The sequence below is a fragment of the Pomacea canaliculata genome, linkage group LG14, assembly GCF_003073045.1.
Source record: "Pomacea canaliculata isolate SZHN2017 linkage group LG14, ASM307304v1, whole genome shotgun sequence".
Classification (NCBI taxonomy): Eukaryota; Metazoa; Mollusca; class Gastropoda; order Architaenioglossa; family Ampullariidae; genus Pomacea; species Pomacea canaliculata.
The window spans coordinates 15,084,327-15,100,542 of record NC_037603.1 but is presented as its reverse complement, the minus strand read 5'-3'; the positions used below and the strand labels follow the sequence as shown (position 1 = coordinate 15,100,542).

General features: G+C 44.0%; 1 protein-coding gene across 1 annotated transcript in view; it reads right to left on the bottom strand.

The window, feature by feature from the left end:
• The window catches only part of LOC112555056, a 54,190-nt gene that overhangs the window by 6,979 nt on the left and 30,995 nt on the right, over positions 1-16,216 (bottom strand). Inside the window, exon 3 of the mRNA XM_025223212.1 lies at positions 291-467. Coding sequence (XP_025078997.1) covers positions 291-467 — 177 coding nt within the window. The remainder of the gene's footprint in view (positions 1-290; positions 468-16,216) is intronic.

Genomic DNA, 16,216 nt, shown 5'->3' with positions numbered 1-16,216 from the left:
CATCGTCAAAATAAGTGGAGTGAAATAGAATTTTTTTTCAGCTCTTATTGAATACGAAATGAACGATGAAGAAATAAATAGAGGAAGGAATGGAGAATAAAGGAAAGAATAAAGAAGTTAATAAAACAGAAAAAATAAAGGAATGAGAAATAAGTAGAGAAAGGAAGACATGAAGAAAAGAAGAAATAAAAAGGAAGAAAAGTGAAAGAACAAAGAAATAAATAAAAAATAGCGAAATAAATAATGTAAACAATAAAAAGATGAAGGGAGGGAGAAAAAAGCAGTCTCACCTGCTATGGCTCCGAAGGTGAGGTACGCGGCTTTGAGGTGAAGCCGCTTGAACTCCGGCTTCTTGACGAGAAGGATGATCTTCACGATGTAGAGGATGATGGAGATAAGCGCCGAAAAGATGGCTGGCGTCTCGAAGGCCTTGGCCACGAACACAAGGGAAGGCACGGAATCAAAGTCTGTGGAGAAACGTCAGAATAAGCAAAGCTACGTCATCACACGTCATTAAAGACGTCAATAAGAGCAAGTTTACATCATCACATGCTATGAAAGACGTCAGTAAGAGCAAGGTTACGTCACACGTTATAAAAGACGTCAGGGCTAGAGTAAGGTTACGTCATCACAGGTTATGAAAGACGTCAGTAAGACTAAGATTACGTCATCACATATCACGCGCACATGTATCACCACCATCTCCTTATTCTACTTCATCACCATCACAACGACATAATGAATTCATAAACAATAAAATGGCGGCATCACTAAGATGTTCTTGCCGAGTGTAATACAAGACCTACGCGTCGCAAAGGTAGGCAGGGAACGACAACAATAAACAGATCGTGACTGGCAACAATAGTCTAGCTCAGTAGACCATGACAATAGAAAACGCTGAAGGGAAAAGAGAAGAAAAAATTATTGCATGTCGGGTGGGTGTGGGAGGTCTGTCTGGATGGCGGTGGTGGCTGCTCAGGAAAAAATGGACAGGAAACTCCAAGGGGACCGGAAATGGTATTCAAAAACAAGCGTGACAGTGTGCAAGTTAATGACCAGACTGCACAAGCTCATCGCTAAATGGCGCTCGAGTCCAGTCAAGCGTGCTCGCGTCAAAGTTTATGAAGCAAAGCGAATACATGCGGAAGAGCGATCACACGTGGGTAGTTGGTTGTATCCAGGTGCGCTTACCCAGGTAGGTGAAGAGACAGAAGCCTGCTAGAAAAAAAAAAAGCCAAAGTTCAGAGTCTATTGATGATAACACCTTTCTTCAGAGCTGTAATGTTAGATTGACGACGATAAAACGAGGACGATATCGTTTTTCTTCAACCGAACACGCATTATCCTCAATATTCTTGACGACTGGTCGAGTTAGGGTTTCACTTTCACTATCGTCGTTTCATGCAGTCCTTTGGCTATTGGTTAACAACCAGTTCGCTTGAATTTCACAGTCACCACACAATGAAAGCCAGAAAAAAAATGTCGCCCGTATGTACGTCACACGTCCCGCCAGAAAAAGGGGGCACCAATCGGCATGTTCTTTCCAACTCAGTACACCCGATACGTTTTTACGGTTCCAAACCAAGCTGCCGCTCATCAATAAAGGAGAAAGAAAAATCGATGGTCCAGGGGCGCGGACCCACTGGCTGCATGTCGTAAACGCGAGTCGACTTCCGGCCGCCATGATGGAAGCGAAAGTGCCATCTGTCATTGGCTGTCACATCGCAAGCGGCGTCGACCAGGTCGTCTACCTCGTTCGTTTTTCGCCAACCCTTCGTGGACTGCATTTTACCCGCTTTTACGTTTGAACATTGCGGAATCCTGCGTGCTCTTACACGCATGCGCACTGAATTCGAGCGACCATTTTACGCAAATCATGGAGCCGTGAAACTAAACGCACATCGGCGGACTCCCCTCATTTCAGGAAAGATGGATTGCCACCGACTCTCTCCGTTTTCCGTTTAATATTTTTGGGACACGATAAACGGCTGGAATGATTTTCTGCCAAAAAGAAAATGGCCTAAAGGAAAGCTAAAATAAAATCCACTTGTTACTCGGAGTATAAGATTTCGGAAGCGGGAGGGCGTAACAGAGCGAATAAGACAGATGTCAGAATGTGACTGATGAAGCTTTTTTGTGTATGAAGTCTAAGGGTAGGGGACTATTTTTTTGAAGAAATATTTTAAGAGTCTTTATAAATCGATAAGAACATCAAGAGTTCACTTTTAAAATGCTGAGTTTTTTCACAAAAGCATACAAGGTTCGTTGAGTTATATGCCACGTCCAGTCTGATACCTTCGCAAGGAAATGGACTGCCGCCATTACGGACTACTTTTAGTCACGATAGCAAGAAGATCAACGAGTCCCCAGTTTTCGCCTTCTTGTCTTTTATGTTGCTTTTCCTCTGAAATGTTATTCTTGGGATTGAACCAAGAGACCTGTTGTTGACCACGATGACGGGGTCTTGAAAGAGGCTAATTCTCTCGGCCGTCTCCAATTGGACTCTTCATGCGACCAGGACACGGACCTAGAACCCGGTGGACGCCCTGTCCGAGTAGACGAGGCGCCCTGAGAGAAATTAGTAAATGGGATGGAATGGGACGGGACAACGGACGTCTAGGCGCTGGAGCCAAGCAGACGAAGGGAAATTTGCGACCCTCAAGCGGCCGACCGGCATAACAGAGTTAAGGAACTTGATTTATATGCCAAATAAGGTAGCGTAGTGAGCGACAACAACTTAGGGGTTCGAGTCTCAGGAAGGAGAGAGGGAAAGATGGATGAACGGAGGGTGAAGAATAAAGAAGGGAAGGTAGAAGGTTGGATCCAGCTATATACATGCGCCCACCCACCCACACCACGCATACTTTTGTTACATGAGTTAAATTTGACAAATTCATATTGTAATGTCGTATATAAGACTTAGAGACAAATGTCAAAATAAGATTTTAAATATAAACAGAAAATAAATTAAATAAAGTAAAACTACAACATTCGCCAAGAAAATGCGAGATGTTAAGCAAGTATTCCCGTCAAACGCATCGTAATGCACGGCGGGTAGGTGATAAGGGTGGGAGCGCCAGAGTGAAAAATAACTCTGCTATGCTAAGTCTCGACTACGGAGTTGTCTCCCGTCTACTCGGCGGCAGTGAAGAATGCGCGTAGCTAAACACACTTAGAATAGCTAAACACACTAAGAGTAGCTAAACATACCTATCGCTCGTAGCTAAACACACTAAGAGTAGCTAAACACACTTCACGCGCACGTTGGCCACGCTACGTGGCTGGATGCGACACCGCACGCGGAGTCCCGCAAGCTGCTCGGATCCCGCGAAGCTAATTAGACACGCGACACAGTCGCCTCCACAGGTTCGGGTTCTCTCTCTCTCCCTCCCCTCTACCCCCATTCCTGGATCGACTGCACTCCATCTTGTGCTGGACCCGGTCCGTACTGAATGCTGCCAGTGAGTTATGGCTCCAGCCGTCCCGATTTCGTTAAGTTCTAATTACCGGGTCTGCCCACTTTGGGCCTCCATTGTCCACATTGGTCAATGGTGGAGATTTTCTCTGGCTATATTTAGCCAAGGAGAAGAAGCTGACAAAAAAGAATACGACGATGTTGACAAAAGAGATGATAAATTTAAAGACGAGGAATGGAATTAAGGAAGAAAAAGGTGTGGAAAGAAGTGAAATGAAGAGACCTAAGTAAACTGTAGAGGAGAGGAGTAAGGAGAAGAAATGTAAATCTTAGAATATTTCATGAGAAACAACCACACACACGAACACAATGTTCTACTCTAGCGATGTCCATAAACAAGTCTTGCGGTCGGTTTATGCGACCCAACTGTTGTTTAGCACCTTGACAATTTCTGTTCTGCTGACTGCCACCCTGCAATTGTCGATTGTCGCAGTCACTTAATTTCGGGGTGGCCAAACCTAATGACAGAAAATTTGCGGCGAGCTAGCCCTTTGCAGGCCAATTAGCCCAGTCGGGCCCATGAGTGTGAGCGTGTTATCGAGGTCGGCGACAAATCAGGGGAAGGGGGAGCAACTCTCAGCTTGCCTGAAGCTGCTGATGTGACAGAGGGTGTGGCACGAGCCTGTTGGTAGTCGTGTTCGTGCTTGTGTGAGTGCAAATGTAGTGATCAGCCGCTTATTCATCGTTGGAGTTGATGGGGAAATTTTTTGGATGGTGGGGTGAGGTGGGTGCCAAAAGAGGGGTAGGTGTCCACTTCGTCGATACCATACTGAGGAAGGACCCTTTGTCCGAGTGCAGTAGCATCCCTCTGCAGCCGCAACCGACGCTGCACGACATCCGTCAAGTCGCCCGGTGCTCGCCGGATCTCGCACTCTCTGTCCTGCAACAGGATCTTGTCGCGTCCTGATGACATGTCACGTGTTCTACCGATGGAAGGGTTTTCTCTTAACACGATAAATCAACTTTTCTCTTACAAGAATCGTGACATCGGCTTCACTCTTCACCAAGAAAAGACCGTACACCGGTTCCGAAACAGAAGCAGCTGGAAATCCAGAGAGTTATCCAACCAACCACGCCTCAAAAATGGAAACAATGACGAACAGGGAGACAATCGCAGGGTCCATTATCTTTTTCAGGTTTCCTCAACGGAGCATGTGCACATTTCGAACTCTCGCTGTGAATTACAATATATCGATTCTGCATTTTGCCAGCCCATCAGAAATGAAGTATGGGGGAACGGTTCCCAGGCACGCGAAAAGGGACAAGGCCGCTCTCTCCCCCCCCCCATGACCATAATTCCACGACTCTTGTTTTTTTTTCGGACGAAGTGACATTCTAAGCCATGCTTTAATCATAAAAGTGGTCAATATCCGCTGCTGCCTATTCATCTGAAAATCAAACTTCTTTATTTCTTCCATTTTCAAATAAACATTATTATTATTTACTAGCGCTACCTTCTGTGGCTGAGAGGGATAGTATGTTGTGCTTCGTCTATCGTCAGTATTAGAGTACTAACAACACCGACAGAATAAACTATTAACGATACCTCGATTGTATCAGCAGACTAACAACCCCCTGATAGTACGAACTGTACTAACATCACCCGATGGTGTCGGCAATAACGGTTGTAAAGAAGGAACGCAGAGGATAAAGACGAGTTGAATAAATGGGTTTGTGGAGCGGGGTGAACAAAGATTTTCTATCTACTTTTACAGCGAATGTCCCAACATATAAAAACCGTTTGCGCAAATCGTTTACCCCTTTTTTCTTTTTGTCTTTCATGCTGCAATAAAAGTGACTTTCTGATGGAAGGCATGGCTGGAAGTGCAGGGGACGTAACTCTGGTACCAAAACTAGCCTCGTAACGGAAACAAAATCGAGCAGGACAAACATTCCGAGAGAAAGAGAAAAAGAGATAAACCTCGTAGCTATTACTACAGCGGGAGACAACTGGCGACAGAAGGGGAAGGTGGGATGCTATTATCTGCTCGTTGACCTTAGCTATGGAAGACGATCAAGACAGAGGCTGAGCATCTGCCACTCTCCTCCTTACACCGATTCCATCCGGACTGACCAGAATATATTTGGTTCTGGGAGAAAGAAGACCTTTCGTAAATTAAAAAAATTATTTAAAAAGAAAATGTCCGCGGAATTTGATTTCTGTTCTTTGAAGCAAACATAACCAGACCGTCAGCAGAACGGATGGACACGGTCGAGTGATGTTGAGGTTTAGGAAGCTCAGACCTCCTGCCATATGAATGGAAGAAGGTGAGGGTCAACGGATCTGTGTTTGCGAGATTTCCAAGGAGAAAAAAATAGAATATAGATTAGGGGAAGAAGATGAAGAAACAAGAGAAATCGTATTTGAACAGCAGCAGGGAATGAGACCAAATGTCTGCGGGGTGGATCATGTGTTCTACACCCACTCTTCTCTCTTCCTCTCCTCTTCTTTTAATGGCGACAGGAAACTACAGTTAGGCGCCTGAATGGTTCGACAGAGGATTATAAAAATCATTAAATTACATGTATAAATGACTGATTTTTTTTTTTTCGTTCGTTTCGTCTCACTTACCCACTCAATCACACTATGTTATTATGTATTTGCATTATATAATTTGTTTTAAAAGCAACATGAAAGTTATAAATAAACTTTATAGACTTGGAAGAAAGATTTTTTTTAAAAAAAGACAAAAAGATAGGAAACGACAAAAAAATAAATAAATAAATAAATAAATAAATTTTATGCATTAACTGATTCTTTCATCTCGCGCCAGCTCCATTCTGTTCTATCTCCTTTTCATTAAGCAATCTAGCTTCAATCAAGGATTGATAAAAAAAAGTAGGAAAGAAACTTCAGTATTTGCGTTCACCGGTTACCTTTGGTGCATTTCACTACAGCTGGCTTTACAAACACCTTATATCTACCCCACCTACCCCAGGTCCCAACCAACACCCTTCTTCACAGCAAGATGCTGAGCAAAACGAAGGTCTGTGTTCCTTCAGTGCTACAGAGGTCGATGGAAAGATGAGAGGAGTGGTGGAGAAACCCACCTTGTGAGCTTCCCAACAACGACTGGAGTGTGCTTCCAGAAATATCCAACAACGACACTTTTATTCTGGAAGATGGTAAAGGGAAAATTCTGATTACTTTTGCGATTAGACAACTTGTGTAAAGTTTGTCTGCCCAATCTCTCCGGTGTTTTCTTCACGATGAAAGCGAAATGTGTGTGTGTTTGTTCGCGTGTGTGCTTAGAAGTAAGCATTTATGTTAACTGTTCAATTCTCAGAATTCTTACTCACTCGTTCACATTTAAGCCAAAGCAAGTCGCTTTTATTTTATAAAAGTGTGCATTTATGAAAGTGAAATCAAGAAGAAAAAGAAGCAGCAGCCACACGTCATCCCTTTGACCCCATCCAAGCCCAAGAAAATATAACGAAGTGATGTAATGATGAAGGAACGAAAGTATGAAACGAATTTATTGTAGACACATCTCCAAAGGTCTAAACCGGCGAATTTTTTTAATGACTGAATAAAGTTTAGTGCAAGATACACATTTCCACTCTGTGAATACTATCTCATGCTACCCGCGTGTTCCTTCACAACTTCCGTCCTGAAAATGCAAACATCCTTGCGAGATACGAACCATATGTCAATAAGTTTTGCCTGCGAGTGTGACGGAACCTATCATCTCCATTTTGACCTCTTTTAGAAGTCGGTGATGTTAGTAGATGTGTGTGAGAGAGAGAGAGAGAGTGAAGGAGGGGTGTTCATCCAGATTTGGGAGAAATACTATGCTGCACTGAGCTTTACCCAGTCATTAGAAAAAAAAATTGTACCCTGCATGACCTTTACCATTTCATAGCGGGAATGGAGCTTTTGCTTTTCCAAATATCGGTCCGCCTGTTTAAATTCCAGGTCTAGCACGACCCCTGGGCGGTCGGCGGGTCATGTTGTGCAGGCTGCAATCACAGGAATTAGGCACGCTGAACGTGCAGGGAATCAACATCCGGGCCCCGTAGTTCTGGCCCAAATGCCACGCGACAGGAAGCAGTAGCAGACCGCACAATTAATGGAAACCCAAAAGTTAAAGGAGAAGATTTGGGGAAAGAAAAATAAAATGCGTGGCCATGGGTATGGCTGCAATAAAGCAATGCATTACTGAATTTATTTTTGTCGATTTTGTGAAGGTGAAGATGTTTTTTTCAATCTCCCTCTTCCCCCTTTCTCTCTATCTCTCTCACACACACTAACACGTACAAACGCTATGTTAGCCTAGACAAACAAAAACAAAGAAGAGAGAATTGTGTCATGCACACACAACCACAAGCACGATGCAACATCCTAATTTAAATGCACATCTGCCAGACTTCGTGTCCTTGTTATCCTATTATCCTAGGGGCTCGGAAAGACCCGGGGACAAGCGGGGAATAGCCCCTGTTAGCAACTTCAGGTGGCAGGTTGAGACGAAAATGATTTCCTTCCACTTAGTGCTCGTCTAACCTCCCCAGACAAGCACAGGCTATCTCCTCCATCTGCTGGACCAATCTGTGATGGGGCATTATGGGAGAACATGGATCCCCGTCACCATGGCGAAAAGTCGCCATTCTGATGCAATAATATGTTGAGCCGGTGAAATAAGTGATGGTCAGCTTGACAAGGACTTATTGCGAAAAGGTGGCTACTTTCCCACATGCCTGAAGGTGGGAGATCATTTCGAAAAGTTGGTCTTTCAGCCTCGGCTGCTTCGTGATTCATCACGTGATTTACAGCGCCCTCTTTGACACGTGACAGAAGTCATGGACAGACTATTCGCGCATCGTTAACTTTATTTGCCATCATTTTAGCAACCATAAACATATCCTACACTTCCACCAGGGTCTGTGAGCACCTACACCTTGTAGCCAATCCTGTGTTGGAACTAGGACGAGGTCTGAGCGAGTTCCTGGACAAAATGCATTAAAGAGTCAGGAGAGCAGACAATTTACTCCATAGCACTTATACTGACGCCTGAAATATTAATGGTAGATACCCAACATTACCCCTCTCACACCCTACCTCCAACACATACAGTTTCTCGGTTAAAGACAGCGAATGTTTCTTTTCCCCTCCTTGCACAGAACTTAAATGTAAATTCAACACGGGAGGAATTTCTTACAAGAGTATGAACTCAATTATTTATGTGCATCGATAACTTCCAGGTATGTTCGAAAGGAAAGAAAACAGAGAGGGGGAGGGAGAGAAATAAATCGCAAAGTTTAGTAAAGCAGAAAAATAATGACAGCTTCTATTTCATCATTGCGGGATTGATAGAGACAATGAATTACCCCTCCCTACACACACACAACCCTCTCTCCCCCTTCTATCGGATATCTCTCCACCCAAGTGCGATGTTTTAGTACTTGCATCATTCTAGCAACCTGTGCACATGTCCTGGCCAGCATCGGCAGATGCGTTTAATTAACATCAATCTGTCCGCAGTAGACGACCATCGATGAAGTGAAACCGGTTTACGTCCCTTGATTGCTAATAAAAGTTTAGGGAGAAACAATAAAAAGTTCAAAGAATTTTAAAGAAGAATGTACAACAGGAGTTTTTCTTTCTTTGTAAGTTTTAACAGAAAGTCTCGCCCTTACATGAACAGTTTCCAAACTTTGTGCTCTCAAAACGACAGGTGCAAAAATCTGACCCAGTGATCACGTGACTCAGCGTTGCTAATATCTACTTGTAAATAATCTACGCCATCTTCTCTACAGTGTAGCAAAATCTGCAGCTAACCCTATTGGAGTCTGATGATAGTCTCCCCACCCTGCTACCGCCGAGAACGAACGATTTATCTCCCTTGTCTGTTGCCAGCGCCACGTGCGGGGTAGAGATATGGCGGCCAACTGAGTACCTTTTTGTCCGATTGCGCCCGGCTCTTTCGATAAGCACAGCAACGATATACACAACCCGCTGCCTCTTCTCAGACAATGAGTGCCAAGACATCTCGTCCCTGGCGAGAAGAGTATCGGTCAGAGAATCGCCAATGGTGGAGAGGACGGAATGAAAGCCTCCGCGTGCGTGGCGGTGTGTAAACAGTGGAAGATACTGGAATCGAACACATCTGGGATAAATTGATTAGAAGAATTGAACATACACTGTTTGCAAAGAAACTTCCTTTGTATCTTCCCCTTCCCCCCATCTTTCTCTCTGCCTCAGTTGCTCTCCTCTCTCTCTCTGCGTCATTGGCATATCTTTAAGATTTCAAGATTCCGGACAGTAGATACCGTGTTCGCCTTCCCACTCCTGTAAACGAAAACCTATCTACAGTTAGAAACCAGATAAACTCATCATATACTCTGCAATCTTTACCATTCACTCCCTCTACGGCAGCTTTCCCCAGGAGGACATGAAAAAAAAATGTCGAACAAACGCATTTTCAGAATTAATTGCCTAAATGTGTTCCACAAAACCCAGGGTTTGTTATTACCATCGAGGCTAAGACCTTTGACTGTGGGACGTCCTGATTCATGTTTGTCCTCAGTCATAACACACTTTTTACTGTGTCTTCAAACTGTATTGATCAGTGTCTGAAAGTGTCTTCAGGCACTCCTCCATTCCATGATAGATGATGAGAGGGAGCTTGGCTTGTAACAGAAGAAAAGACGGAAGAAGGTGGAGGGAAGGATGCTACATTACGGGGGATAAAAGCTCAGATGTGAGGAGAAAATCGAAGGGCAGGAAGCAGGTCAGGGTTATAAAAATCAGCGAGGACCAAGTTATTGCCGACCAACTGTCTAACGTCAAAGGCACTTTCTTACAGAGATGTTTGAACGGCTCTCTCCGAATTGACGTGCAGCGCCGCCCAGCGGCTGTAATTTAAAAGACAAATGTGACGGTCATTGCCTTCATTAAAACTATCCAAGACCTAATGAGCATTTTTCCCCAAAAACAAACCGATAAGGCTAAGAGAGGGGGATTGTTTCCGAGCAAAGAAAACAGACCAGGTAATGTTAACAATTTACGGCAATGATTTCGGCAAGTAACTACAATGTCTCTGATTCACTTTTGAAGCCAAGTTTTTCAATTATACATTCCTCTTACAGTTTGATCTGATTTCCTTCTCACTATCTATCTGTTCTTGCACATTCCCTGACCTCATACTCCACATGTGGACAACTTGCAAGCAGGTAGTGCGGTTATACAAACAAGAAAATGTTTGTGAAGAGTTCACACGGAACAGGGTGTACACAACTTGTGGACATAAGTCCCTCGACAGTGTCAGGTGTATCACACAGTAGGACTCTAATGCATTTCCCTTAATCAAGGTTTCAAAATTACATTTTCCAGACTCTTTCTCTCTCCCCTTCTCTCAATCTGACTGATCCATTATTCATGATCTTCTTCAAATGAAGTGGTGCTTCAAAGAAAGCTTCAGCAAACTTTCCCCACCAAGCACAAGCCTATAAATTTTACCTAATTACCTAATAATTGTAAACAGTCTGGTGTAGGAGGGCATAACTCTGAGCAGTTAGCAAGGAAAAAGCAGAGCCAACAGGCCAACAGCGCAATCGACCTTTGACCCGTAATGAGTGCATCATTCCAAAGGTCAGAAACTTGGGGTCTGTCGGCTGCTGTATTGTTTGTCTTCATTTCTTATTCCGTATTAGTTTTAGAGCGTTTGCACTTAAGAAGGCAATGAACAGTTGTTAAGTATATTGTTGTTTTAATTCTTTACAGTAAACAACTGCATTCGATAACAACGATAGCAATGTTGATTAGTGTCGTCAACGGCGATAATACTGATGCAAATTTGAAGAGAATGATAAGACACGAAGTCTATTGTTAGTTTGAAAGCATTCTATATAAACTTCCGCACGAATGCTTTCTCTCTCTCTCTCTCACAAATACATACACAAAGAGAGAAAGAGGGAGCGCGAAGAAGATAAATCTCATACACTAAGCACAGCTCACCACTATTCCAAACAAAGCGACCATCATTCACTCTGGGTTGTACACAAATCTCACACCTGCTTTCTGCTTCTTGGGTTGGCTTTTATTTATTTTTTTTTTCATTGGCCTGTCCAACAACAACGACGACCAAGATTTCTGCATCTCGGTTCAATAGGTGTCTCCATATGTCATCCTCTCCCCAGCTCCCAATCACTAACCCTGAACAAATACAAGTATCTATTTTTCTCTTCCAATGACCTCAATAAAAAGGTCCACACGCACCACATGAAAAGGGATCGCCACAAAGATCCTTCAGGATTCCAGAAACATAACAGAAGCTCTAAGGAAACTAATAAAGTAAAAAAAAAAAAAAAAAAAAATCATCTCTGATAAACACGAGGGACAATGTCGGACAGACGAACGCGACAAGGAGAAAATCCGTATGTCATTAGAATGGGATGTGTTTTGAGTTCTACTCAATCAATAACTTCTTCCTATACTTGGAGAGAAAGAAAGAGAGAGCACTCTGGTAAACTCCTGTAAGTATTTGACATAAAAAAACGACAAAGTAAAGCAAACTAAATTCAATCAAATCGCAGAAAATTCTAGAATACGCCAGTCTAATAAAGAAAAGCCCGATCCTGTTTAAACTTACACGGACATGCTTAGCTAATAATGAATGATTCTGAAAAAACATTGATTAATAATGGATTCGACAAGTAGGAGATAACCCAGAGTCAAGGAAGAGAGTGGAAACCCGGTGATTCGGATTCCGGGTGGGTTACGCACTGACAACACAGAGGGGAGAGGTCTGGACAAGATTACACACCGGAAGAAAAATCCATTCACACACAATTGATTCATTAATTACATATTGGCAAGCTGGTCCGACATGCGGCACTTGCTAAGACCAGTAATTGGACACTGATCGAAATCTGGAAGATGCCATGTTGCATGCTGGGAATCCAGATATCAGCAGATGTCCACGCTTTGTGGACGTGTTCGCCACGGGTCGCAGGGGTCAGTCAATAGTGGCATCGACTATACATTGCAGTGATGTTTTCTTATTAGTCTCTGTGCCGTTTGAGTTGTATTTTTTTAATGAATAATAAGCACTGAAGTTTAAAAAATTTTAAATAAGCCGGGTTAGTCATATAATAAGTCATATGGGTATCTGTGGTCGTCGTTGGGTAAGTCGTTGCTCTGGGGCAAGGTGGAGACCTTAAGGACTGTGGCTTGTTTCCAAAGTTATCAAACGATGTTCTGACACCCTATATTTTGTTTTACCCCAGTGTACACCAGTTCGATCAAACATCCCCAAATTTTGTCCAGAGGCTAAGCATGATGTTCAATTATTAACTGTTGAAGGAATTTAGGAAAAACTTAATGACCTTTTCAATCGGACTACAACGGAGCACGTTTGGCAAAGCATTTACACAAATGTTGAGTACAGAAACCTGTTGACAAATCAAACCCTTGTCCACATTTGTTCAGACAAAAGCGACCTTTAGAAACACAAATGAACTAAGATTTATCTATTCATCTGCATAGAGTGTTGGTTGAAGATAAGAGGGTCAAATGTTAGGGTGACAAAAATAATCGAGATCGTACAAGCAAATATAACAATACTTTTCAACTTTTTTTGTTTCATTTTCGTCAGCATAAAAAATGTAATTTTACTTCCACAACAATATTGTCCTAGCACCATTCCAAGGGAAATGTGTGAGTGACGACGATTAGTTTGAGTCCATTGTATATGTCCTTCCGGAAGTCGTCCTAAACCCGAGCCTTCCTGTCTTCCAGTGCACCCCACTTGGTCTTGTCAACAAGGTGTGTGTAAATCATTTTAAAGCCACCGACACAAAAACATCCGATAACTTAGGACCATAAGAAACGGGCAATGTGATTTGTCTTCCCTTGCCCGCTGTTTGCAAATGGCGTCAGCAATATCATGCAGACTTCCCTCATTTGGTAAAGTGCTTTCATTCTGCCAGGATCAAGAGAATGGTGCTTACAACCCATTTTTTTTTCTTTCAGAATCTTGATTGAAGAAGAGCTCAATGGAATTCTCTGGGCTGCAGACCCTGAGGAGAACGCCATGAATTTTTTTTTAATGTTGGGGGGAAGGGGTTGAGATGAATGTGGGGTGGGTTGGGGTGGGGTCGGTGAGGAGGGAATGGAGGGGACGCTATGAAAGTTTTTGTCGCTTTTAATGACTTTAATATTCATCATGAGAGAGCTCGTCTTGAAAAAAGTAACGGAAATCAAATCACATGCTAAGAACCAACACCGCCAGAGAGACCTAAAGTTCCAAGCAGAAAACATAGATATCAGTAGAGAAATACAGGATAGCCTCAAAACTTCGACTAATGCTTTCTTTTTGTGTGAGTGCATGCCTGTGTGCGAGCGTTCGTATGTGTGTGCGAGGGTGCATAAGCGTACATACGCGCATGAGTGTGATTGCGCGCGCACGTGTGTGTAGGCGAATGCATGTGTGCGCATGCGTAGCTTTTTTTTCAATTTCTCACTCGTGCCATGCCCCATAATCTTGTTCATTTGCCTAGAAGCCGAGCTCAACAACATATTTCTTGCTCAAGATTCAGATTCATTTACCGCTTGTCCTTGAAAGAATTACTTGAAATAAAAATGTCCTCCGAGGACATGCGTGCAGAGCTCAGTCGTGGTTCATACTTGGCTCCCCACCCCCTCCTTCCTTTCTTTTTTCAATTTGCCGCCATATTTGTGAAAAACAACGTCGCCTGCGGATGCTGACAACGAGAGGGGATCATGAAGTGTAATGGACATTGATCGATGGTGACAGGGAACAATCCATCATCAGCTGCTTGGAAGTCCACAGGAGATGGCGCTCCGCGAAGCGCTGAGTGTGCCGCAGCGTTGTAAGAAAGAACAAGATCTTTACCCTCCCAACCCCACCCCAAGAGGATGCTGGGTCGTCCCCCGTGGAAAGAACCGTTGAACGCACCGCTTGTCTCCCTTGACATGGAAATTTCGCACGGCATGGCGCTCTCGGCAGCAACTGCATCTTTTGTACATGTTCCACGCGCGGAGACAGCTTTTATTGCACAGAACCCCCTTTTCTCGCTTCCTTAATTTCTTTTTTCTATCCTGTCTTCTTTCTTTCATCGTTATCATAGTCGTCGTATCACACAAACACAAAAAGCTCCATCCTAAATGCCAATTAAATCATGCATTGCGCATGCGCAAAAGTGGGTAGATTCATTCCCTATCCCTAACCGCGTTTAGCACGAGGGTGTTGTAATCAAACCACTGCAGCCGGCCACCTGAGACCACGACGACGCCGCATAGACGGTCCGGGTGCAGGTTAGGTTCGCGGGCACGTGACGTTCCGGCGCCTGCGCGTACAGCCTCACACGCACAGGGTCGCATCGAGGCCGTGCACCGCACGTCAGATTTTACAAGCACGCGAGAAAAATGATCTCGCGAGAAATACCGAGGACGAAGGTTTCCATTTCCGACAAGATGGCGAAAGCCGGATCGGCGCCGTTGATTGAACCGACCGAGTCTACTTCTAAAGGGCGTTAATTCCTTACCGGAGACGTATTCCACAATAAATGTCTGGTTACGAAAGAATTTTTTTTAACAACAGTCTGCAGTTCAGCTCGTGCGACATGCTAATCACTGCACAGATCAGACGACCTCTCCCTACCCTCCCCTCTCCCAAAAAAAGAGAAAAAATAACGGCGACGATCACAAAAAAGTCGTTACAATTTACAAACATGGACATTGTAAGAAATAATTAATAAAAACATTTTCATAAAGGCCTGCTACCACGCCTTATATAGGACCTGCTGGATCACGTGACCAGAGATGTCGGGCTTTAAACAGAAGTGAATCCGCGAATATTTCGTTGCAAACGACGGGTCAAAGTTCACCACACTCGGTTGCCCCTGCTCCCGATCCCCATCTGTATCTTTGTCCTCCCTCCAGAGAAGGAAAAGTGAAATAATGAGAGTATCTGCAGCCTCGTGTCCGAGATAGAAGTTTCATTCCATGTCGGCGGTTGCCGCCACCCCAAACTAAACTAACCCGAGTGAACAGAGGTGGGAGATAGATACCAGGTAGCTGCAGTGAACGGTTAACGGGGTTTACCGAAGGAGGATAGATACCAGTGCTCGGCCAACTCGGTTTATCGAATACAGAAAAAGAAAAAAAATACGAAAGGCAAAAGGAGACTCTCCTTCCTGAACGAAGTCCAGGACAAGGGAGACAACACCACGAGCCACGTCACCAGGGTCTGTGTTGTCCTGCTGCAAGATGCTGCGGCTGTGAGGCTGCTGATGCTATCAGCCGCTGCCACCGCCGTCGTCGTGTAGTAGTAGGAGTTGGGGTAGGGGGTGGGGTGGGAAGGGGAGATAATCAGTTGTGTGTCGTGTCCCTGTCTCTATTACCAGGGGCCAGCTAGCAGGTCCTCGCGACAAATGCGGTTAGCTCCGACACTGATGCGGTTAACGGGGTGCTGGTACGGGTGCCCGCTGTGACCATCGTGTATACCTCGAGATCTGAAGCCCGTAGGGTGTTTGGGTGTTTGATGTACCCGCTCAAAACTTTGTTCGGTTAATAAATAAGCTTTCATATTTTATCTCCATGTTATCTATCTGTTATCTGGGGTGTATGTGGGTTGGGTGGGGTTTCTGCCATCTAGCTCTCTATGGTGCTGTCACGTGACTTACAAACATCTTTTGTAAACACCAAGAGACACAGAGAAAAAAAAATATTTTCTGTTTCTTTCTTTTTTTCGACGGAAGCTGCCGGGTATTGTGCTGGCG